Source organism: Solanum dulcamara, chromosome 8 (genome assembly GCF_947179165.1).
Source record: "Solanum dulcamara chromosome 8, daSolDulc1.2, whole genome shotgun sequence".
NCBI classification, from domain to species: domain Eukaryota; kingdom Viridiplantae; phylum Streptophyta; class Magnoliopsida; order Solanales; family Solanaceae; genus Solanum; species Solanum dulcamara.
The window spans coordinates 38829315-38854278 of NC_077244.1; the positions used below are offsets into that span (position 1 = coordinate 38829315).

At 34.7% G+C, this 24964-nt stretch overlaps 2 protein-coding genes and 1 long non-coding RNA gene across 3 annotated transcripts; 2 read left to right on the forward strand and 1 right to left on the reverse strand.

The window, feature by feature from the left end:
* The first annotated feature begins 8001 nt into the window (after positions 1-8001).
* Positions 8002-9106, forward strand: LOC129901754 (non-classical arabinogalactan protein 30-like). Its single transcript, XM_055977014.1, has one exon. The coding sequence runs from the start codon at positions 8251-8253 to the stop codon at positions 8779-8781; it is 531 nt and encodes a 176-aa protein (XP_055832989.1). The 5' UTR covers positions 8002-8250; the 3' UTR covers positions 8782-9106.
* On the reverse strand, positions 8372-12652 carry LOC129901753 (uncharacterized). Its single transcript, XM_055977013.1, has 6 exons — positions 12430-12652; positions 12207-12351; positions 11809-11966; positions 10496-10580; positions 9149-10409; positions 8372-8462 (listed from the first exon to the last, which is right to left on the reverse strand). Exons 1-5 carry the CDS (start codon positions 12516-12518, stop codon positions 9156-9158), a joined length of 1731 nt encoding a protein of 576 aa, XP_055832988.1. The 5' UTR covers positions 12519-12652; the 3' UTR covers positions 8372-8462; positions 9149-9155.
* Positions 12653-16153: 3501 nt separating this feature from the next.
* On the forward strand, positions 16154-18649 carry LOC129900921 (uncharacterized). Its single transcript, XR_008769727.1, has 3 exons — positions 16154-16359; positions 17246-17296; positions 18403-18649. It is a non-coding gene; the product is annotated as an uncharacterized LOC129900921 (long non-coding RNA).
* Positions 18650-24964: the final 6315 nt, after the last annotated feature.

A 24964-nucleotide genomic window follows, 5' to 3' on the forward strand; every position in this document is an offset into this window, starting at 1 on the left:
AATAGATACTACAGAAGTGAATGACACTAAGTCTCAGAAATTTCTGTCAATAATAGTTACATCAACTAAGGATCAACCCAAACTCAATTCTAAGGCACAAATTCTTCAACCACCATAAAATTCAAACAAGCCACCTAAAATAGGCTAATCAAGCCCAAACTAAGGCATAGTCAATAATTTTACCAACTAGACTGAAAGTAACCTAAAGAAAAATAGCCTAAGGCTCACACCGGGATAAAGAACCAAGAATCTACGAATCAAGTCTAACTCATCACATACAATCCAAACCTCATACAATTTGTACTAAACAATACCTCATGAAGCTCAATTAAAAGAAAGGAGACCTTAGCCTATCTCGAAGTCAAACACGCGCGCTCCAAGTCCATTTCTTGGTAGCTTTACACTCCAAAACAACTCTAATTTCCTCCATGCTATCAAAATGCCGATCACCTCATCAATACAAATATTTTGACACTAAAATCGCATTTTTCAAAAACAAACCCAAAATTGGGTTAAAAGGGGAATTATGGGATCCGCAATGGGAATTCTAAAAATGACTTTGTGAAAAGGTTCTAAACGCATTATAGAACTTGTACCCCAAAATGAGGAGTAACTCCATGCTCAAACTGGGAGAAAACAGCTCAACAAATAATTTCACCATTAAAGCCTTAATTAATCTTGGGAAGCCCCATTGGGGGAAGAATTTACCTCAAATTATTGATCTTCACACTTCTCCAAATACTCCACTGTGTAACCACAACCAAAACGAAGCTCTAGGACTTTAAATCACCCAATTTGGAGCTTCCTAGCTCCCAAAATTGCAAGAAAAAATGGAGGGGTCGGGCTGAAAAAAGGGTCGATCCTTGATTAAAAGGACCAGACAAATGACTATCGCGAACGTGAGGATCGGGTTTGCGATCACGATGGCTAGCCTGACCATTCTTCACAATCGGAAGGACCAGGTTTGCGAACACGAAGGTCTGTTGGACCATTCCTCGCGATCACAAGGATCATGTTCGTGAACGCGAAGAATAATCCATGATGCACTAGCAAGGGTTGCACCAGCTGAGTTTGGAGTTGGAAAAATACTCCGACAAGGTGCTCGGAATTCGTATTTCGTGCATGCAAATGGAGTAAGCTACCCCACCACATTCAACATTCTGGACTCAATGACGCAGTCAAAATTTTCATCCAAGGTCATCTCGACAAAAAGTGGGTCCCACACCCACACACCATTTTTGCCAATTCTACAAGGAGGCTCAAAATGAGATCAAAAACATCGAATACCGCATGAAAGGTCGACCAAATTCGGCATTTTATATTTAACCACACTGACGAAATTTCAATCCGAGTGTATTTACCAAGAACGTTGACCAAAGTCAACCTTAAGCCAAATTTCAAAGACTAAAGCTCCAAATGACCTCAAACTTGCACCGATTATCTCGATACTCATACCGACCATGTTACTAGCCTAATTTAGCTATTCCAGAGCTGATGAAATCATCATAGTTTCATTCTGAGGTCATTTTCCTGGAGGTTTTACCAAAGTCAACCTTTCAAACTCCAAAAGTTTTAAAATAGAAAATCGGGCATAAAACCCAAACGAACGATTAGGCATCCGAACTGGCAGTGCCAGCATGTCATAAATGACTTGGGGCCGCTACAGGAAATTTCTAAAAGTTGAAAAGATCAAAAGAAGATGAAAATGACTTTGAGGGTCATTCCAAACTTCTTTTAAATTTTATTAATTTTATGACTAAGCATGTGTTGATTAATCTAGGTAGCTCGACCAAACTCACTTGCATGAAGATCTTAAAAGGAATAAGATGATATGAGGCAAGGTGAGGTTATCATCACATTCGAATTGGTGAACAAAAAAACGTAAGATATATTATTTATACATAATCGATATTTGAACGCCAATAGATGAGTAATCGATAATGATATCCATGCTTGGAGGTAAACTTATTTTGATCTAAAAAAATAATAACAACTAGAGTATGCTTAATTTGACCTTAATTATTTTTAATTTTAATCTCAAAACGGATAGCACAATGATCCCAAGAATTAAAAAAGAGGATGACTCAAAAGATCTGTTCCAAATTACTGATGGAAATATCTGGTTCTCATGACACAATGGTCATCTATGAATTTATCTAAAAAATTAGAAAGTGGGAATCCTTTAATGATTTAGAGAATGCAGGTTTTCATCTATTGCTACACATAGAAAGAAGAAAACTCATAAGACCTCATCAATAAGACAAAGGATCAAGGAATTGTTCGGAAAAGTGTTCGGTAATCCTAAAAAGTAAAGGCACATCATCCTCATTTTGTTGTGCTGAGATTATAAGCAATTTCACATCATGTGGAGGACGTCAGAGAAGATGGCCTTAAATCTTGTGAAGACCACTCGAGAACTAAGGCAATGTCTCCAGCGTCATCATGTCCTTTGCTCAAAGTCCTCCACGGTACTAAAACTTTTAAAAAGGAATAAGCTAAGCAAGGGAGAACACAAAGATAAGTTAAAGTAGATGATAAGTATCAATTTATTAAGAAGGTTAGTACTTCAAACTTAAGGGGGATCAGATACTAAAATATTAATTACTTTGAATAATGAGGAATGAAAGAAAATTATTACGAGATGTATATCTATTTCTAATAATAAGGCCTAGATTAAGATCATTTTTGTAGGTATAAAGGCAAATGAAAGACTCAATGTCGTTAAAATCTAAAATGAATTACTGGAGAATTCAATAAATTCAAATACAAGAAAGGACACAGACAATCCAAATCAACAAGGATCCAAATTTAGGGTGTGAATGATGACACGGGAAGAAGAAAGCTCAGAAAAAATGGAGCCACTTCAAGAAATATTTGTGCAAAGCTCACTTTGATAAGAACACCCGAATTCTAAAAGATGCATGCTGCACTTTTTTTCCGACCAATGTTTATTTCAATTAAATTTTTCTAACAAGAATTTTTAATGAGTTGACAACAAGCATATTGCAGATTCAACATGTGCCTATTATCAATCTTGGTAGAAATGAGTACTAGTGTCCGATTCTTTAGTTTGAACTCAAACACTAAGGGGGTGAGAGGGGAAGATAGTTGCATAAAAAATAACGAAATATCAAAAAGCATCGGAACAACTAATTTTAAAAAGAAAAATGAACACAAAGCATTTTTGAGTAAAATAAAAAATCTGATGTCCGTCTATCGATTATCTATTAAAAAAAGTTTAAAAAAATTGAAGGATTGAGTCAGTTTTTTGGACCAATCCAGTTTGACAATTTTTTCTCCGTTAATTTTTGCATTAGCATTAGTAGTGACCTCTTTTGCTTTTCTTCGAGCCGCCACTAAGAAGAAAAGATTCATTAAGGCTTAAATACGAAGAAGAAATAATTGACAGAACTCGTAAAACGATGAACATAATAAGATTTGAAGATAAGAAATTGCTAAGGTTTGAGAAAATTTAGAAATTCAGATAAATAGAAAAGTTGAAAGGATCGTAAAAATCAAGAAATAATGTGAATAGCACTATTTATAAATAATAGAAAGTACTCATAACTAACTTGATCAACGTACCGGTTTTCATTCAATATCTAAGCCACACATGACATGCACAGTTAAAGCAGTGGGGCCGAAGTATTTTGGAGTGGAAGAAGACATTTTACTCACTAATTTATCAAAGTTTTGAAAGTATTCTTCCTCTAGGTCATATTTGATATCATGTCTGAAATGCAGGGGAATTATTAGTATTAAAAAATGATGTATGTACTTAACTGCATAAAGAATGAAAACGTAACATCATGATGAATCCCAATGATGATATGACATAGACGATGGAAGATGTGTCCATATGAGTTTTGTTGGCATAAACGATTGAAGAGGTATTCGTATAAATTTTGTTGATTCGGTGATCAATTTAGAGGCTGGCCAATTAACTCAATTTTGCATCATTATCGAATTTGTCGAATGATCATTTTAGAAAAAAAGTAGAAACTCGTGGTCTTTATTGAAGGATTCTAGATCATTAAAATACTTTTTAGAGACACAAGTGCCCCCAAGCTAACCTTATAGCATGGCATGACACTAAGACTCATAGCAACACAAGGTATAACTGAAAAGTGGAAGACAACATGAAAAATCTAATAGAGTCTAACATATCAAAATACATAATATCTGAAAATCAATATAGGAGAAATCTAAATGTTTGTCTAAAAGCCTCTACTAAATAGGTGAGTTTCTACGACGAGTCACTAGCTAACTCTAAATTGTTTGAAAGTGAAATAACAATATTGAATGAAAAGATAAACTCGTCCTCGGAACATGAAAACTCACCCACTGGCTACTAGCAGAAACTGAGACAGCACTAACCGCGAGCTGGATAAGGAGCGTTAGAACCTATATACTAAAACAATATAGGGAGAAAAGTATGCGGCCATTACTTGATGAAATGTACTGAATATGAACAACATGCATAAGTAATCATGATATCTGAACATGATAAGTTTGTAAAATATGTTGATGCAATGATCAAGTAAAAAGAATGAAAAGTGAGTAAATGGACTTAAATATCTGAAATAAATGATCAATGAAATAATTTGAAAGTCTGACTATGGAAGATATCATTAACTGAGATAAATCATGTGAGCTAAAAATGGACTTCAGTGTAATGCTCTCACATCAAAAAAAGGGTGTCCATTCTTGCCAAGTTATAGACCATGATATCTGAGCTAAGGTGGATACACTAGCTAATGCCTATCTGAGATAAATTCTATGGTAGCACGTAGTTTTAGGGCTTAGTAATTTCTACTAAAGGTCCACAAACGCTAAATGAAAACCTTCATCCCAAGAGTACACTCGGTGCTAAGTATACTCTCAATGAAAAATATGCATAAAACTTATACAGTAATAATCTGATAAAATTATATTTTTGATAATCTTATTATTATTAAAATTGATAATAATTGAAGATACTCTATTCGAAAATATCAAAATCATGATAATTGTTAAATACTGAAAGACTCTTTATCTGAAAGTATCTAAAATCATGAAAATCTGATAATCATAGACATGTATGAGACATAGCATAAATTTCTAGATCATTAAAATACTTGAAAATATGAATTACAACTGAATTCAGACAATTAGAGACCATACTTGAAGAATCAATTAAATTCAATACAAACCCATGAAGACCATAAAACCCTAGAATTGGGATAAATCATAACTTGAAAAAATAGGAATTTTTTTGAGACTCAATGGGTGAAGAGAGATCCATTGATGAAGTTCCCACATACCTTGAACAAAATCGTAGCTTGAATTTGGGAGGAAAGACTTGATACTTGAAACCTTTGATCCTGCCTTGAGAGAAAACTTAGGAGAGAAGAAACCTTAATTTTTGAGAGAATGAGAGTGAATGGAAAGTTAGGGTGTTTATGAATTAGTTGAACTCTCCTAAATGAGTCCAAGAAGACAGAGTATAAGAATTAAAAGAGTGAGAAAATACCCAATTAACCTTGCGTAAAAATATCAGATGACAGCTACGGATGCCTTTTGAGTTTTGAAATTCAGAATGGTCTGTAGAAATCAGTACGACTTCTACATGTGCCCGTAAAAGATGAGCAACCTGAGTTTTGAAGTTTCATTGTATGGATAGATCTATGGTCCGAAAAGGGTTCTACGATCCATCGTAGCCGACCGTAAAAGTCAGAGATTTTCTCTGTATTTATGAAGTTTCAGTACTTCATTCTACAGACCAAATTCACGATCCGTAAACTCTTCTACGACTCGTAAAAATCCTTTATCATGTTTAAGAAATTTCTCCAAGTTGTTGAAGATGGTCTATGACCAGGTCTATGATCCATGAAAATTTATACGAATTGTAAAGCCTCTTGCAAACCTCAGAATTAATATTTCAACTTCTAAAGTTCAATGTACGAGTTGCATCTACGGTCCGTGAAACTTTATAAGGATCGTAAACGCCTCCAGTAAAAACCCACTTTCTGTGGACTACAATAATTTTTCTGCATTTTTCAGATTTATCTGTGTTGGACACTTTCGAAGTGTTACACTTTTGCTCTAAGCTTTCTATATTTTACTAAATCTTACCTCTCAAACATCATCTATTAAATCATCTCAAAACTGAGATCGTTCATACTCTATCTTCTCCGGACCTAACATCAAGCAATTGAACTCAAATGTTTCATTCAATTTATTTTTCTTATTCATTTCTTTTCTTATTAAGATCATTTGTTTATAAATTCAACTTCTTATGCATCAATCAACAAATTAAATCAGTATGTGTGAATCTTGACCTCATAACAAATTTAACTATATCGTTTTTTCAGTAAGTAATACCCGCATAAGTTATGCTTAAATTTGTGTATTATTTTATACAAGATATAATTTGAAATAAAGACATCTTTTTATGGATAATAAATAAAGACATAAAAAGCCTAGAATGTTAGATATCTTCACATGACATTTTTGGTGTTTCAATCACCTTATGAATTCGTAATCAAAAGAAAATAAGTCTTTATTTTTGACATATGTAAATAAAAAATTGGGTGAGGAATTCTATTGACCGTGAAAAGGTATGAGGCATCACCCTAATATTAAGGTTTTAGCACGATCACTTTTATCAACTAATATTCGGCTTAAAACGATTCTTGAAAAAAGGTTCTTTAATTGCTTAATTTAACTAATTGATTTTTTTAATATTGTAGCTTAGGAGTGTAATCACACACAAAACTTTTAGGTATTATTTAAATGCTTAGACACATGATTGATATTTACAAGAGTATTTCTGTTTACATATATAAAAAAAATGGATGAACTATAACTAATTTTCTTGTGAAAAATATGGGGGAAAATACAAAAGAAAACTCAGCATTTCTTACTTATTTGCGAAAATGACAATTATTCCAAGTTAACATCGTCCACAAAAGCTACTATGCTAACCCCACCAAATTCTGTCATACCTCTGATTAAAGTAAACCAAGAAGGGATGACTTCTACTAAATTAGTTTTTAGAACTATTTATGATAAGTTAGCCTGTGTTTGCTACTTATATACCATCACTAGTAACAAAGCAACAGCCTCTATGTCTGTAACTGTATAAAACAATATTATCCAAAAAATTTTAAAAATCACTACAACATTATTTAGCAAATAACAATTCTCTCTTTTTATTTTTTATTTTCCACTCGATGTCCGGAGCCCGTATTGGAGGCTCGACTAAATTCGAGTCACACACTGCAGAGTTCATTCGGGGGTGACGTTCCCAGTAAAATTTCTTCATACCTAAGGCTTAAACCCGAAGCCTAGTTAAGAGTGAAGTAGTCCCACCACTGCACTACTATCCTGGTAAATATATATATGTCACAGCAAATAACAATCTCGTACTATTGTTTATTCGCAATATGAACAATACTTGCATTTGTAATCTTGCATCATTTATAGGCGAACCAAAATATCCCTATTTCATGCTGAACTCCCTCATTTTCGCCAGCTCCGAGAATTCGAAAACAATAATTTGACAATTGACAGGACATCATGTTAAACCAATTCCGACAAAATGCCGTATTTCACTTCTTGAGATTGAGGGACTAGCAGCAAAAGTAACATGAAATCACATTTAACTTTTCTTAATTCAGAAATTTCATTCTTTTTTTTAATTCTGGAAAAAGGTCAAACATACGGATACACATGTTGACCAATTGAATAATAAGCATTATTTTTTATTAAACTTTTCCAGTATTAATCATGTATTTTGAAATCAATATTGAATTTGTGATAGTAAGAGTCCATTAATTTGATAAACTTTACGGAATACGAATGAAGCAATATTTCCTTTTACTGGTATAACACTTGGGATGAGATAACTATAATGGTAATCCTGGCCCTTCTCACAAAATTTTCAAGTAGGTTGGGGTCACATAACCTACCACGTTAGAGGAGGGGTAAGTTGTTTGCACGTAGAAGAATCTAGGCGGGCATAAGGCATTGACACTCATAAACTATTATACAATGTATCAACTTTTGAAGATGGTCATCACGTCTTGAAACAATTGAGGATCAATACTCATTCAACAAATGTGGTTTAGTAGCATTCACGTTCTTGACAACATTAGTGACAAAACGATGCCAAAAACTATATATAGGAATCTAACTCAAATGAACTTAAATTCAAAGCAGAATCACATTCCAAAACTAACATAAGCTCAACGACATCTTTTCAAGAAGATGGCAAGCAGCCAACTTGTCCTGATCTTTTCCTTGCTCCTTGCATTAGCCTTTCCACTGATAACCGCCTATGACAATGTGCGAACGAAGTCTGTAGAAAAGACTGCCCAATTGGTGGTTGAAGGCATGGTCTACTGCCAGAGCTGTGATAACTATGGATCTTGGTCTCTGTCAGGAGCTAAGCCCATTGCAGCAGCTAAAGTTAGTGTTATCTGCAAAAATTACATGAAAAGAGTGAGCTTCTACAAGGCATTTAAAACAGATGAAAATGGCTACTTGTTTGCACAGCTGGATGGCTTCAAAATGGGGCATTCTTATCTTGACCATCCTCTACATTCATGCCGTGTAAAACTGGTCGACTCTCCTCTGGAAAACTGCGATGTGTTCACTAATGTCAACTATGGAATCACCGGTGCTCGACTCCGATTTTTAGACAAAACATTGAGGCGAAGTAATTATGAGGCTGTAATTTATGCTGCAGGCCCCTTCGCTTTCCGACCAGCTTACTGCCCTCCTAAGCCAGAATATTAATTGATTTCCACCATGTACTTTTATCTTTTGATCTTTTACTCGTTTTATGCTTTCCCAAGAGTCTTGAGTATACATTTTCATTTTCTCTGTAAGCCAATTGTGCAACATTCTTCACATTGCAAGCAATATTTTGCTCATTTCCTAATTGACTCTCCTCTCTCTCTCTCTCTATAAGTTTGTACTGTAAGATCTCAAACTTCAACATAAATATGACCAAATTAGATGTGTCAGATCCATCTCCCATGTCTCAAAATTTAGTCAGGACGCAATGGAAAACAAAACCAGTCAAAAAACTCAAACTCTCTATATATTTTAAAAGATAAAAAAGAAGAAATTACTAGCTTGAAAGAAAAAATTAAGAGTTTACCAGCGTCTTAGAAATCCAATGGCATCGCAAACATTTTATTTATCTCATCCATAGCCTCCTTTGTGCACACGGTTTTCTCAAACAAGTCATTATCCCTTTTTGACGATGAAGTTGGCAGGGAACTCTTAGGTTGATGGTGTGGCTCATCATCTGGAAGTATCAAGAACCTACTGTTATCTCTCTCCGTCTTAGGTGCTAATCCCTGTTTCTTCGGTTTCCTTTTCCTTGTAAACTCAATTGGCCGTCCGAACATGCTATTAATATCATCCATAGCCTCCTTCAAGTTAATTGTTGGTTCTACAAGGCCATGATGGCAAACATTTTCAACGGCTGATTCTTCTGAAATGGTGGAACCAACAAATTTGTATACAACTGTGTCCTCCCTACGGAGTCTTACTTGAGGCGGCCTTTCAACATTTGGATCTCTAGAATATTCTGATGTAACATCAGTTGGACTAGGAAACACAAAACCTTTAACGTTTCCATCTTCAATAGTACATCCAGTCAAATTGTTTAAGTTACCCATATCTAATTTATCCAGTTCATGAACTCCCTCCATCAAATCATTGGGGTCGTCATCATCAATATATATCTGAAATGGCTCCTGCATGGGCTCTTGAGTGTCAAGTCTTGTGCTTTGGGGCACTGATGCACCATTTGCCAAGGCTTGGTGAAAAGATCCAACAGCACTATCAGTGTTTTCGTCAATAAATACCTCAAAACCATTGTTTGATATCTGATCAACTTTTGGCTGGTTTCTACGCAAATGTTTTCCAGCAAGAGATGGCTCTAATGGCTCTCGAAACATGCTATTAATTGCATGTATGGCCTCCTTTGTATTAACGGTAGGTTCCACCAGACCATGATGTCGTGCATCTTCGACATCAGACTTCCCAACAATGGCATTACCAACAAATTTAACTACAACTGTGTCTTCACCAGTAAAATTTCGGCGTCTATCTGTTTCTGTAGTGTCTCCAACATGAATATTTTGACTGAGGCCAATCCTGAGTTCCTTCTGAAGGGCTGGACCACTATGAGTAGTTTTGTTCACTTGTGACTCTCTCCTGGAGCCTTGTGAAATGGCAACCTCATTTTTCATATTTAAATGCTTGGATCGTGCATTGGGTAACTGATCCTTGCTGATGACAGGATTGCTTTCATTTCCACTTAAATTCTCATTATTTTCCCTAGTCTCGTTGTTCTTCAAAATGATGTTTTTAGCACCAAAAGAAGATATTTTATTTTTTCCTTCCTGGCGCTGCAGAACATATTCCTATAATCAATTAATGGCTCATATAAACAAAAGGAAGACATTTGGTAGACAATATGACCATTGTAATCAACCTGCATCCTCTTATTCTTACGCTGCTCCATGCGATGAAGGAACTGCTCATATGACTTATGTAACTCATCAAGTGGCTCGGCAAGCCTGTTCATTGAAGAATGAAACAGAAATCTGTTAAGCAGCGTTTGAAACCACTTGTTTCCAGAACCGTCCTTCATGCATTTAGTGGAAAAAGACATAACCAACATAAACCAGGTCACACTATTCAAATAAGTTAGCAAGGGGATAAGGGCTGTCGCCTAGCTAAGTTGTTGCAAGCAGATAATGATTAAAAAAAAGGATTCCATAATTTACCAGGATTAAAAGATTAGATAATCTGATAACAGGGCTCTGCGATTAAAAAGCATTAATAGAAAGAAAATTCATACAAATAAAGGAAAGCCGTACATATATCCCTAAGTCATGAAGGGAAAAGGAGTAAAAAAAACATGGGTACCTGATGGCACTTCTCTTCTAAATAGCTCTAGGGAACAACACTGCTTTTGAATTTGAAAACATATATCAAAAAACACACAATGTAGCAACTTCATACAAGAAAGTTCAGATAATTTCCTATGAAGCAAGTAAAGTGAATCAACTTAAATTACCAAAACTAATGGTGCAAAGACATGCATCTGCACTAATACTGCTTGATCACGTCCCGAAATTGGCCATAGGAAAGAAACTATTACCAGACATTCAAGAGCATGGTAATATCCATAACTCAAGGAGAAAGTGTGTACAAATAGGATAATCAATTTGGCTGAGGGTTACATTTGGTTTGCACCCTACGTTTAAATTTGCATTGCACTTTTGAAAGGATAATTAACCTTTACTAAATATGACAAAATGAACAAAATTTACTTAAAGGGTTAACATATCCCTAGAGAGTAATATGACTTGAGATACCCTAAGAAATAGGGGCAGCCCAATGCACAAAGCATGTTGTGTTAGCATGGCCCGGGGAAGGGCCGCACTCGGAGGAGCGTGATGTAGACAATCTACCCTAATGCAAGCATTAGTGACTGCTTCCACCACTCAAACCCATGACCTACTAGTCACACAAAGACAACTTTACCGTTGCTCCAAGGCTCCCCTTCTCTTGAGATACCCCTAAACAAATGAAAATCATCTTTTTCATTTAAGTGTAACAACAATTTGGAATGTCAATTGAACTGAATAAGAAATGATCAATACACAGCATTTGACCACAACTCTGTCGCTGTATTTCTATAATAATAGAAGATTTGGATGCAAAAAGAATGTTAAGTAAAGGTTCTTAAAACTAATAACTCAATAAATTTAAAATCACAACTAGCTATTAGTTACTTACTTCTGCACGCCCAATTGGTACATCTTCTCTGCAGCCTCAAACTTTTTAATCTTTTCATAATAAAGGGCATATGCTTGGTAAAACAGAGACTTTTTCATCCCGATACGATTCGACTCCATGGTTTTAAGTACCGATTTTGGGTCATGCACAAAGTCCATCTACATAAACAAAAACAAAAAACAAATGCAAATGAGAGTATAGTTAATGACTCAAAATGTAAAGCAAATCAATGAAATTGTTCATTTCTCTAAATTATTAATATTTGCAAGGTATAACCAATATATTTTCTTCAATAAATTCAGATAGGACAAATAGTTTCATTACATTTTAGGAAAAGAATACATACAGTCCAATCGAAAGAATGATCCAGTTCAGCAACAAACAAAAAATAAAGTTACCAGTTGTAACCAGACTCGAAGATAACGCATATCATTAGCATAACGGCGATCGGTCTCAAAAGTCTGTGCACATTTCTGAAGAAATCTTGGGAGTTTCTCCTTGAGCAGCTGCGGAGGAAGTGACTCTTTCATTTTCTTTATTCCTCTATCAAACCAAAATAATAATGGGAAGTTAGAAAAATGGATTCAAAAGAATTTAGAGTCTTGTTTGATGGATGCTTACCGGAGCCAAGGGAGAAGAGGGTCTTTGCCGTTGTAGGATTTGATATCAGAAATCAGAGAAGAGAAGAGGTCATTGTACATTAAAGACATTGGAATTCGAAAGAGAAACTCCACTGGGAGAGCAAAGATTGGTATCCAACACAGACCTAATTTGAATTTTAGGAGAGCGCCGAGAGATCTTCCATATGGTTTTATATTTCAGTTTGCCCCAAAAGTTCAAAAATATAACATTCACACTCCCTCCTCGTTTTCATTTCAGCATTCAAATGACCAAATCTTTTGAGCACTTTATTCTTCATTTATTTGTATTATTAAAACTTAATAGGGAAAATATATAATTTGCCTTTTAAATTTGGGATAATTACGCAAAATGGCTACTCCGTCATTTTATTTACGAGAAAATTGGTCCAACTTTTTAAAATTACCTAAACTTATTGAATCTACTTTTTCTTCTTCATTACACTTTAGCCATTAATGGTTTCTTCCTTCCTTCCTTCTCCTCTTCCTCCTTATTCTTTTTCTCCTTGTTGCTTTCAATTTTCCTTCCTTCTTCTTCCGTGATCAATCAGCCATTAAAGTTTTAAAGCTTGATGAAAAATTTAACATATCGCAAAGTGAATCGTTTCAAACAAATTATATATCAAAAGATTCGAAATATCAAGATGATTTTATATCTAAAATTTGGGACTGTCTAGAAGAAATTTTGAGTTAGTTGGGATTGAATAGTCAGTGTATACTTTTTGTATAGTCAATGTATACTTCATGTATAATTAAGTTATATTCAATTTTTTGAGTGTATCGTAATATATAGTCGAATCCGGAGTCAAAAGGATAATTTTTTTTTGTAAAAATTCCAAAAGTGTAAATAATTTTGGGATCATACCAAAAGAGCAAAAACGCATGACCCCATGCGATTTGCCTTTTTTCATTTAACGTCAAACTTTAAGGGTAAGTCGCATGGCCCCATGCGACTCACATGGGGTCATGCAACTTACCCTCAAAGTTTGTGGGGCCTTGCTCCTTCGTCCCACTCCACCCCATTGCCCACCCCCAACCCCAAAATATTTTTTATAAATTAGTTTTTACTTTTATATAGTTTTATTTTTATGTTTTATTTTATATTGTTTTATTTTTTTGATTGAATTAATCAAGTTACTGTTGAAGGAGTAGATCTAACTTACATAAATTGAAATTGTATTTCATTTAAATTATTTTCATAAAATTATTATTTTTTAAAAGTAATTAATATTATCGTTAATTTTTTATTGTACGGAGAAAAAAAACTTGCTATAAATAAAATATTTGTTATTGTATTTTAAATTATTAATAATTGTGATTTATAGTTATTTTATTAACTTTCTTTTCAAAAAAGTAATTTAAAATTAGGGTAACTAGTAATTTAAAATTAGTTATCTATTTGCTACTATAATTAGTAACATACTATAGATGTTGAAATGCAACGTACCATGTGATGCAATGACCAAATTGCACCTTAGCCTTTTTTAAAAATGGTTACGTCGCCACAAAGACGGTACGTGCAAATTCTTATCAAAATTTCCCTCAATGCAATTTTTAATTGTCACCTAAACAACCATGTTGATGCCATGTCTTCTATAATATAGATCATGTGAAATCATGGCTTTTATATAAGTAAAATTAGGAAATAAAAGAAATGTTAGTTTTTTTAATATTATCATTCACGACGTCATTTTGATTTGTTTATTAGTCTTCATCCATATGGAGTATTAGTTAATGACATAGTCATTGTTAATATATATTAGTATAAAGATGTATAAGGCTATAATAAATAAAGTGTCTAATAAAATTGCATTGTCCATATATTATAATTAAATATATTATAGTATGATAGTTATAATAATTAGTATTTTTTACGTAGTTTTCAAATATGTAACAAATAGATAATTAATTTTAAATTACTAGTTACCCTAATTTTAAATTATTTTTTTGAAAAGAAAATAAAATAACTGTAAATCACAATAAGTAATAATTTAAAATATAATAACATTTATTTTAATTATAGCAAGAATTTTTTTCTCCGTACTATAAATAAATTAACGATGATTTTGATTACTTTAAAAACTAATAATTTTATGAAAATAATTTAAATGAAATACAATTTCAATTTATGTAAGTTAGATCTATTTTTTCAACACTAACTTGCTTAATTCAATCGAAAAAATAAAAGAGTATAACTAAAACATAAAAATGAAACTAAATAAAAACTAATTTATAAAAAAATATTTTGGGGTTGGGCGTGGGATGGGGGTGGAGGTGGGAAGAAGGAGCAGGGACCCACAAACTTTAAGGGTAAGTCGCATGGCCCAATGCCACTTACTCTTAAAGTTTGACTAACGGAGTCAAATAAAAAAGGGCAAGTCGCATGGGGCCATGCAATTTTTTCCTTTTGGTATGATCCCAAAATCATTTACTCTTTTGGATTTTTTGTAAAAAAAAAATCATTTTGGCTCCGGACTCTAATATAGTCAGTGTATAGCTCATGTATAAGTAAACTATAGTTAGATTTTTGAGTGTATCATAATGTGTAGTCACTGTATATTTTCTATGACTTTTGACTAATGTTTACGTAAATAAAAAACATGACTATATTTTTTGTAAACTAATTACTTTATTGTATATATTTGAAACTATCCCTTTAAATTTATCTAAAAAATACTTAGGCCTCATTTGTTTGCATTTAATAAAGGTCTGAATCTTAATCATTCAGATTCAGCCCATTAAGTATGTTTTATTTTTATGTCTGAATCTTAATCATTCGATTCAACTCATTAAGACCATATTTTTCTAGTTTTAAAAAACTTCTTAATGGATTTGAAAAGATTTGAATGAATTAGGTATGTAGCAGAGTCTTAATAACATTCTGACTCATTTAATAAGATCTATTTTTTACCAGCGTCTCTCTCTCTCTCTCTCTCAACCAAATATCAATTTTTTACTCTTGAACTGAAAAGTTTTCATAATCTTTACAAATATTTTATTTAGTATTTTTTTTATCTTAATAATATTTGGGGTGTATTAAGGCATAGACAGTCATATGCAAAAACAATACTCAATGTATGAGGCTGAGGTAGAACCAAAAGGACCGATCGAAAGGATTACACTTCAATTGATCTATCAACTCAATACAGACGAGCACTATGTATTCTCCAACAAGTATACATAGAAATGGGAGAATTTAGGGAACATAAAATTGATCAATCAAAAGTATCAATTGGAAGAAGTTAGCACAAATGAGTTTTCACCAAGATAGGAAATGACTAAAGGTGTGTGCATTGTGATGGAGTTTCAACACAATAGACAAAGATAAATCAAATTCAAATTGGATAATACATGAATAGCGTTTGTGTTATAACCCGTATTTTTCCACATTACGACATTTTGGGGATAATGGTAACAAGGCTATGTTGGATTTTGTTGGATACAAAATTCTTATGACTAAATTGGGATGTGGAAATATTGGAAAAGTTTAAGGGTAAAATCGGAATTTCTCATGTGGAAATACTATAAAAAGTTTAAGGGTAAAATTGGAATTTCACATATGGAAATACTACAAAAGGTTAAGGACAAAATTGGAATTTCAACTTGGGAATATTAGAAAAGGTGAGGGGCAAAATGGTAATTTCATCTAAGGGTCTTATATCTTCCAACTCCTAGAATGTTCAAGAGAATTGGAAGAAGATAGAGGAGCCAAAAACACTAAGGAAAAATAAGAGAGAGTTCGGCCAAGGCTAGGAAAACATAACTTCTTGAAATTTCATCCCAAAAATTACTTTCTCTTAGTATTCCTACTATATCAAGGGTCCTTTATAACATGGTAAACTTATTTTGGAAGATAGAAGGCTTGTTTGGTTGATTTGAAGCTTTGGTTAAGTGAAGAAGTTAGAAGGAAAAGGTAAGAATTAATCCAATTTCTTTGTGTTATGAAGTTTGTTGATGTTGTAGTAAGTAGGGGTGTGTAGAATTTAAGGAAATATGAAAGTTTGTATGGTAATATGGTGCCATATATACATATTTTTATATGAGTAAGATTTACTCAATTTTTGTGTAGTATTTTTGGTGTAGTATTTGAATAGTAGTATGATAAATATTTGATGTTGAAAATGGAAGTTGGATGAAATTAATTGAAGTTGGAAATATGGGTTAGGTGATGAGATGGGAAAAATTAAGGTTGTATAGCTTGTTAATTATTGTTGTGATTCTTGGAACAAAAGGAAAGCTTAAATGGTTTAAGTTGGTATTAAAATGGATTGTAGGGAATTATGTATTTTTAGTATGATTTTATAATATTATGGAAGTAAAGTTGTTCAAGTATGGATTGTTGTTGTTGATTATGAAGTTGAAAGAAGGAAATGAATTTGAGTATGAAGTTGAAAGAAGAAAATGAATTATAATATTCTGTTGTATTTATGAAATTTTTGAGTGAAATATGGAATTGATGAAAATTGGGTAGCTTATTTGGAATATTTTTCACCTATGTTGGAATGAGTTGAAATTAATTATGGACATGAAATATTCATATTTACTTAAAAATGCAAAGTTTGGTTGAAAGTTGTTGCACTAGTTGAAAAGAAACCAATTTATGTTATAGTGTATTTAAATTAATTATTGATGGTATTGGTGTTGTTGTTGGCTTGGTTGTTGATATTGTGGCCGAGTTATAATCTCGAGGTTGTCATATATATAGGGGAGATGCTGCCGAAATTTTTGTAGACAAGTATTGGAAAAATTGAATTCTTAAAGTCTTATGAATAGTAATTGGTAAATGTGACCAATTGTAGATTTTGATGGAAACGGGAATTAAAGTTGGACAACCGTAAAAAGCCGATAAGGTATGTAAAGCTTTACCTTTTCTTCACTTGGCATGTCCTAGATGTTATAGGAGCGGATACGAGCCTCGGGGATCACTCTATTCTTCGGAATCGACGCTCAAAATATCCCCTTTTCTATTCAATAGAATTGAATTAGGCATGTATGAATATTTTTTGAAAAATTGTCTAAACTTCTAGATTTAGCACAAATGAATTCCGACTACCTTAAAACTCTTATAAATGACGTTATGAAGTTTAACGCACCTAATTTGTATACGCCACCTCATTTGACCGAGGTGGGTCCCACTATTCTGAATTTTTCTTTGTTATTCCGTGCTTATGTTAGGTAGTATTTGAGAGAAATTTTTTGCTACTCTTCCGAATATTATACGACTAATTATTCCGTTAAGTTCCGTAATATATTTTGAAATATGGAGACGATTCCAAAAACTATTTTGACATAGACTATCTTGATGTTGGAAAGATTTGCGCTACTATTAGTATTCAAGTTCTTTTATATATGACCTGTTATCAAAACCATGCTATCGAGTTTGTATAAATATTTTAAATTTTAAATTGCATTTAGTTTCTCACTACTCCACTCGTGTATACTGTAACCACTCTTTCACTAAGCTTGGGCCAGGATATATTTTCGTGCGTATTTCTCTACATTGTTCGCCGTGTCCCGACGTGAGGGGGCAGGTATGACATGTACATGGGGTGGTGTATGTTATGTCATGGAGTTATGCTGTGCCATGTACACCTATGTTTGGGATATGATATAATCCGATATGATATGATCCGATATGATTTGATATGTCATCTGATATGATATGATTTGTTACAGAGATATTTCCTACTCTGGTGTTATGCTGTGCCGTGGCGCCGACGATGGGAGGCGACCACATTTTGTTCACCGAATCCCATAATGGGTCCGAATATGGCATATGTTTTTGCATATATGATTTGAGATTATGATAAGCATATTGAAATACTGAACATTTATTTTGTATTCTGTACATACTATTCAGATTATGATTTTATCTAGTATAATCCATGCCTTACATATTCGGTACATTTTTTCGTACTGACCCCCTTTCTTCGGGGGCTGCGTTATATGCCCGCAGGTACCGAAGTTTGATTTGCTGATCCGCCAGTTTAGGACATCTGCTGTGTTATTGATAGTGCTCTCTTGTTCGGAGCTTGTATTTTGGTACTGACTTTATCTTTGTATATTTGGATATGTTGGTCAGGGGTACGACGGGGCCCTGTCCCATCTTATAACTATGCTATCATCTTTAGAGGTCTGTAGACAGAGTTATGTTGTGGGTTTTGTACATATGTCTTGGATTTTGTTTGTTTCATGATGGTCTATCGACCCTCGTGCCTATATCTATTTTTGTGATCTATTTAGTGATCTTTCCTAATTACTACCTATGTTTTCTTGACTAACATGCTAATTTGGGGTAAGGGTATGTTTGGGTGCTCAAATCGAGCACCAGTCACGGCCTACGGGGTTGGGTCGTGACAGTTTGGTCTAGAGGCTATATTCGATATTCTCTCAAACTATCAAACATATATCTCTTGGATTATCTCGAACTCCAATACATAAAAATCAAAACACTAAACATTGTTTGAGCAAGTATACTATCTCTATCTCTACCCTTAAATGAGAAATTAGTCAGATTAGACTATTCCTAGCTCTTATCCAACGACTAATTTAACAAGTCCTCACTAATGAAGTCTTACCCAACTCTATTTTGCTTTCTCATGCCAAAATAGTGTTAGAGAGTTCGACCAATATTTGCAACCACTAATTTAAAGATTAAAACTTCAAGACAATAGCAGATCCATGCATAACAACCACCTTTAGAGCTAATCAATCAACACCCATTGGGTTTTATGCCTGCATCTTGCACACACACCCCTAGGTACAAATTTAGCTACTCATGAGAAATAGAGATTACACCCATAAAGGAATACTCTATTTCAAGCAAAATTAATATCCAAAAGTGAAATCCAAGTTTGGAGATGCACACAATCTGAGTTTTCTCCTCTTTCAAGTAAGAACTTTATTAACTACTTTCTATCTCTATTTTCTATCAAAACTATTCAAAATTATCCAAACTATTCCCGATTGGGAAGAAGATAAGAGTACATAATTACACAATTCTCAATATTGTTCTTGAAACCTTACAAATGAAGCACTTTCAACATCAAGTACATTTTAACCCTTGTGCTTATTTCTTTAAGTTGCATAAAACCAGCTAAATGTGAGTTTAGAATTGTTCTGTGCCGATTGCAACACCACTTGAGTGTATATTCTTTTAGTCGCACCTACACTTGGATTAGCAAAAAATGAATATGGATTATTTAGTGCTAGTTAACCGACGGTGCTCTAGATAGTTTCCTCCAATGCCAACTGACAGTAGGCCGACAAGATGTTGATTGTCTCCTGCTAGACATTGGTTCGTCCACCATTATATTTAGTAAATTTAAAAATTCAAATTTTTTAAACTTTATTTTCCAAGAAATGACTCCATATAAGAGAACTAGGGCTTAAAATCCCCTTAAATAGAATTAAAGCATAGAAATAATTCATGAATATGAGTCTAATAAGTTGGTAACATACTAACTCATCAAACCTCCGCACTTGAACTATTGTTTGTCCTCAAGGAAAGTAGTCACAAAGTATAAGATTGACACTCGTCCATACATAATATAGGATATGCATAACTACACACTAAGACTCAAAACATAAAAATAAAAGACTCAAAGTAAAAGACTCTATATACAACCACAACTCATAATTGATTCCACTATCAACCAGAGGCAAAAGTTTTCTTTCTTTCAAAATATAACAACCTGTCTATGTCATAATGGAAAAGGAAATCAGTCTATAAAACTTTCGGGTTGTGACTTGAAAATATTGAGCCTAGGCCAGACTTAGATGAAATCTGAGTTACGTGAGGTCTAGGGTAATCTGGTAATGTATGAGGGATTTAATTTTTATTTTGATTGATTGAGTTGATATCCAAGATGATATGGATCTTGTAAGGCTTCACAAAATCATATTCGTACGAGTAAAACTACTAAATTTAAATTGGCGTGAAGTATAGATGTTAGAATGTCATGGGATGAGGGTGTATTGTAAAATGGGAAGCTTGGGACTCAAACACAGAGATTCTCTCTCTATGGATCCTGCTAGAGCGGGGTTAATCCCACTAGGGTGGGGCCGCTATAGCAGAATGGTCCTACTGTGGCAGGACAGTTGTGATTTAACACGAGAAAAGTCCCAAAAATTTTATTTTTTTACACTTCTCATTTTTGGAGAGGAAAAAGACGAACTAGGGCTATCCCTTTTAGTTTTCCATCCATTGTTGCACCAAAGTTAAGTTAAATACTCCTGTACTTTGTAATTTGATTCTTAGAACTTAGAATCATAGTTGATCATCATTGGGGGAGGGTTTTGGCTTGAAATTTATGGTGGAAAAAATCCTAATTGGGCATTAGGATCATAGGTGTGGCCAAGTGTTGGAATATTATTATAATTCAGATAAATTAAGTTATTTTATTAATCCTTTCTATATGTGTGACTGTGTTTAGACCAAGAACAAGCCGAATGAACTAGGAAAGGGAAAGTTCCAGTAGTTTAGAGTTTTCAAAAGCTTGATTTTGAGATAGGTGATAGTTTTATCTTCCCGTATATGTCATATGTACTTGTTAACTTCTTTAACTATATGCATATATGTATGTGAATAGGGAAAGATAAATTGAACCATGTGAAATGACTGTTTATTGTCAATGACATGTAATGAATCCATTCTTGGTAATAATGACTGTTGAAATATACACGGTATTTGTGATTGTGCTGTGTTTGTATGGATCATGTGTCACATTTCGATGCATAATTGGATCGGATGTCACATACCGATACGTATTTGGATCGGATGTCACGTTTGACACAACTTGGACTGGGTGTCATGTTGATAAAGTGCATGTTCCATAAGAGAACCACCCTTAAATGTGCGTTAAAACTGAGACTGTTAACATGTGTATATGTAAATTTAATATTCATGAAATGATAAGTGGTAAGGTATTCTATATATGTATGTTTACGGTGTTGTGGTTACTTGTCCATATCTCATTTACGTGAATAGTTGCATGAGCCTATCAGTACACCATTATTTTGTGTACTGATACTGCACTTGCTCTTTATTTGTTGAGTACAGTGCATCTTCAGGTGGTTGTTTGAGAGACCTCGCATAGAAGATCATTAATTTGTCACAGTTCAAGGGTGAGCCATTTCTTTCAGGCTACCATGAGCTTTTCTCTATCTTGGTCCTTCCTTTAGGACTTTGACCTTAGATTCTTGTTTCTTTATGTTTGATATCGGGATTGCATCCCAATCCTTAGACTTATTGATAGAAGCTTTGGTATAATGACTTTCAGGTCCTAGGTGTTGAATTTTCGCACTACTTATTCTGGTTTTGTTAACTTACTGAGTTTATTGAGACTCATTCTTTTTAAACTGTTATTTAAACCTACAATTGTATCTTTAAATATTGTTGAAATGATTATTATTTAGTTGTATTGTATTGATGGTTCTCCCACCAGAGTTTTAGAGTGAGTGTCAATCACGGCGGGGCAGGTTCATCACAAAGTTGGTATCAGAGCCCTAGGTTCATTAATCTTATTATATCAAAATGAGTCTAGTAGAGTCTTGTAGAATGGTACAGAGACGTCTGTACTTTTCTTCGAGAGGCTATATTACTTTAGGAAAAAATTATCTATCTTCTTTCCTTCGATCTTTAACCTAATTCTAATTGGTATCTGTCGATTCAAATTGGTATCTAATCTCTTTCACTCTCTTTTTCACAGATGGTTAATAATTTTTACAATGGTTTTCGACCTGTAGCTCCCATCGATCTAGAAGGGGAGACAACCGTAAGTGGACACGACCGAGGTAGGAGTTGGAGGAGAAGGGGAAGTGGTCGAGGCCGAGGAATAGCAACGCCCGCCAAGGGTGAAGCTCTAATTAAGGATATGCCAAGAGAACAAACCCCTACCACACCTCAGAATAAGGTAGATAGGAATGTAGAGGTTGAGGAAGGTGAGACTGTTGTAGAGGTGGAGGACACCCAAGCTAGGGTTGTTGGTCTCCCCCCTTTGGACCCAATATTAGCTCAGTAGATTATGGCTTTCTTGAATGGGTTGTATGGTACTGGAGCCATTCCCACAATGCCCGTAGCACCAACTCTAGTTGCTCACCCATTTGGTACTGCAGTTCCTCAGACAGATAGAGTGTTAGGCATTGATGCCTTCAGCTTTCACTTTTGGGCCCAGTGATGACCAACATTGAGCATGATATGTTGACCAAAATTTTGAAGCTTAAGCCCCCAATCTTCTACGTTTCCAAAAGTGAGGATGCTTATGAGTTCATCCTTGACATTTATGAGAAGCTGCACAAGTTGGGCATAGTCCACCAATATGAGGTTGAGTTATTGACCTTCCAGCTGCTAGGTGAAGCCAAACAGTGGTGGAGGGCCTGTGTGGAGTGTCGCTCACCAGTTTTTCCCCTACTTATTTGGTTCCAGTTCCATGCTCTATTTATGGAAAAGTATGTACCCCAGACCTTAAAAGATCGCAAGAAAGATGAGTTTATGTCCTTAGAATAGGATAGAATGACTGTTGTTGCATATGAGGCCAAGTTTCACGTATTGTCCAGGTATACTAATCAGATGGTGACTATAGAGGAGGAAAGGATCCAATTGTTTATAATATTATTAAATCTCAAGTTACAGATATTGCCTGTTCATATGACCTTTTCAGGTAAGAATTTAATTAAGTGATAGACTTCCTGAAAAAGGTAGAAGGAGTACGACAGAATGGGCAGGACAAGGCTTTGGCTAAGAAGTCCAAAAATGTAGGTAACTTCTAGAGATCCTATTCTAAGGGGTTAGGCAGGCCGACAATTACAGAATGACCAATCCAGTCAATGATGCCCGCTTCTACAGGTAAATTTTCAAGTACTCCACAATAGCACCTAGCCTAGAAGGGTCAGTGAGCCTCTTTCTTGCCAGGCAGTAGACCATATCTTGAGCGTGAATCTTTTAATTGTGGAGAGCCAGGACATATGAGGAGAGAGTGCTCCCACCCTCATGGGACTTATTCAGTGCCGCAATAAACTAGAGTGGTGGTACTGACAAGCGAAGGCAGTAATGGTAGAGGACGTCTACAAGATGGGTGAGGAGAAAATCCGAAAGGTCGTAGAGGCTGAAGTAGTGGTAATGCAGGTCAAAGAGCAGTGCATCCAGGTAGGGAGGTGTCTTTCTAGGATGACAAGGCTCAATTTTATGCCATTTCGAGCATGACCGAGGTTAAGGGGTCTGATGTGGTGATCACATGTACTATTCTTGCTTGTGACTGGATGACTACTATGTTATTTTATCTGGGTTCTACTTATTCATATGTGTCAATATAGTTTGCCTTGAGTTTTGATGCAATTTGTGATTTACTTGATGCCCCCATCCATGTTACTAGCCCTGATGGAGAGTCTCTTATAGTCACCCATATATATTGTGCTTGTTCTATTATATTTATGGGTTTCTAGACTTGGGTTGATTTAGTAGTTCTAGATATGACTGATTTTGACATGATCTTAGGCATGACTTGGTTGTCCCCCTATTATGTTGTGCCTAACTGTAATACTAAGACTATGACTCTAGAAATCCAGTAGGGAAAGGTTAGAGTGAGAAGGGGTGTACAAGCCTAAGTTAACTAAGGTCATATGCTTTCTCCAGGCTAGAAAAATAGCGGGGCAGGGTTGTTTGGCACATTTGTCTCATATTTAGGATGTTAATGTCGAGTCTCCCTCTATTAATTTTATTCTGGTAGTGTCTTAGTTCAAAGAAGTGTTTTCTACCAACTTGCGTGGTATGCTTCTTGATAAAGACTAGATTTTTGTATTGACTTGGAGCCAGACACACGCGCAATTAGACCTAAGGATTAAACCTAAGCTATGGGTACCATCAGCTGAAGATTATACCTAAGGATGTGCCCAAAACATCTTTTAGAACCAGGTATAGGCATTATGAGTTTTTGGTAATGCCGTTTGGGCTGACCAATGTACTTGCAACCTTCATTATTTTAACGAATGGGGTGTTCAAGCCATTCCTATAGTCAATTGTGATCATATTTATAGATGATATTCTGGTTTACTAGAAGAGTAAGGAAGAACATGCAGACCATCTTCGTATTGTTTTGGGTGTCCTGGGAAAGCAAAAACTATATGCAAAATTCTATAAGTGTGAATTTTGGCTATCTATGGTTGCCTTTTGGGGGCATACTATTTCGAAGATAAGGGTAATGGTAGATCCACAAAAAATTGAAGCGGTCAAGAACTGGGGTCATCCTAGATTTGTGACTGAAGTTAGTAGTTTGTGAGACTTGTCAGTTATTATCATTGGTTCATGAGAAACTTTGCTTCTATCGCCACCTATTTGACCGGGATGACTCAGAAGGAGGTACTATTTGAGTGGACTGATAAATGTGAAGAGAGCTTCCAAAATCTCATGACTCTTCTAACCACGACACCTATTCTTACCCCAGTTGAAGGTAAAGATTTCATTATTTATTATGATACTTCACATTCATGTTTGGGTGCTGTGATAATGCAGAATAAAAATG

Bases quoted from the DNA above. Each gene is read 5' to 3' on its own strand.
- LOC129901754 (XM_055977014.1), top strand. From the start codon at position 8,251: ATGGCAAGCAGCCAACTTGTCCTGATCTTTTCCTTGCTCCTTGCATTA.
- LOC129901753 (XM_055977013.1), bottom strand. From the start codon at position 12,518: ATGTCTTTAATGTACAATGACCTCTTCTCTTCTCTGATTTCTGATATC. The intron at 12,352-12,429 runs GTAAGCATCCAT...TTGGTTTGATAG, and splicing joins CCTCTTCTCCCTTGGCTCCG to AGGAATAAAGAAAATGAAAG. The intron at 10,581-11,808 runs GTAAGTAACTAA...TTCAATGAACAG, and splicing joins TACCAATTGGGCGTGCAGAA to GCTTGCCGAGCCACTTGATG.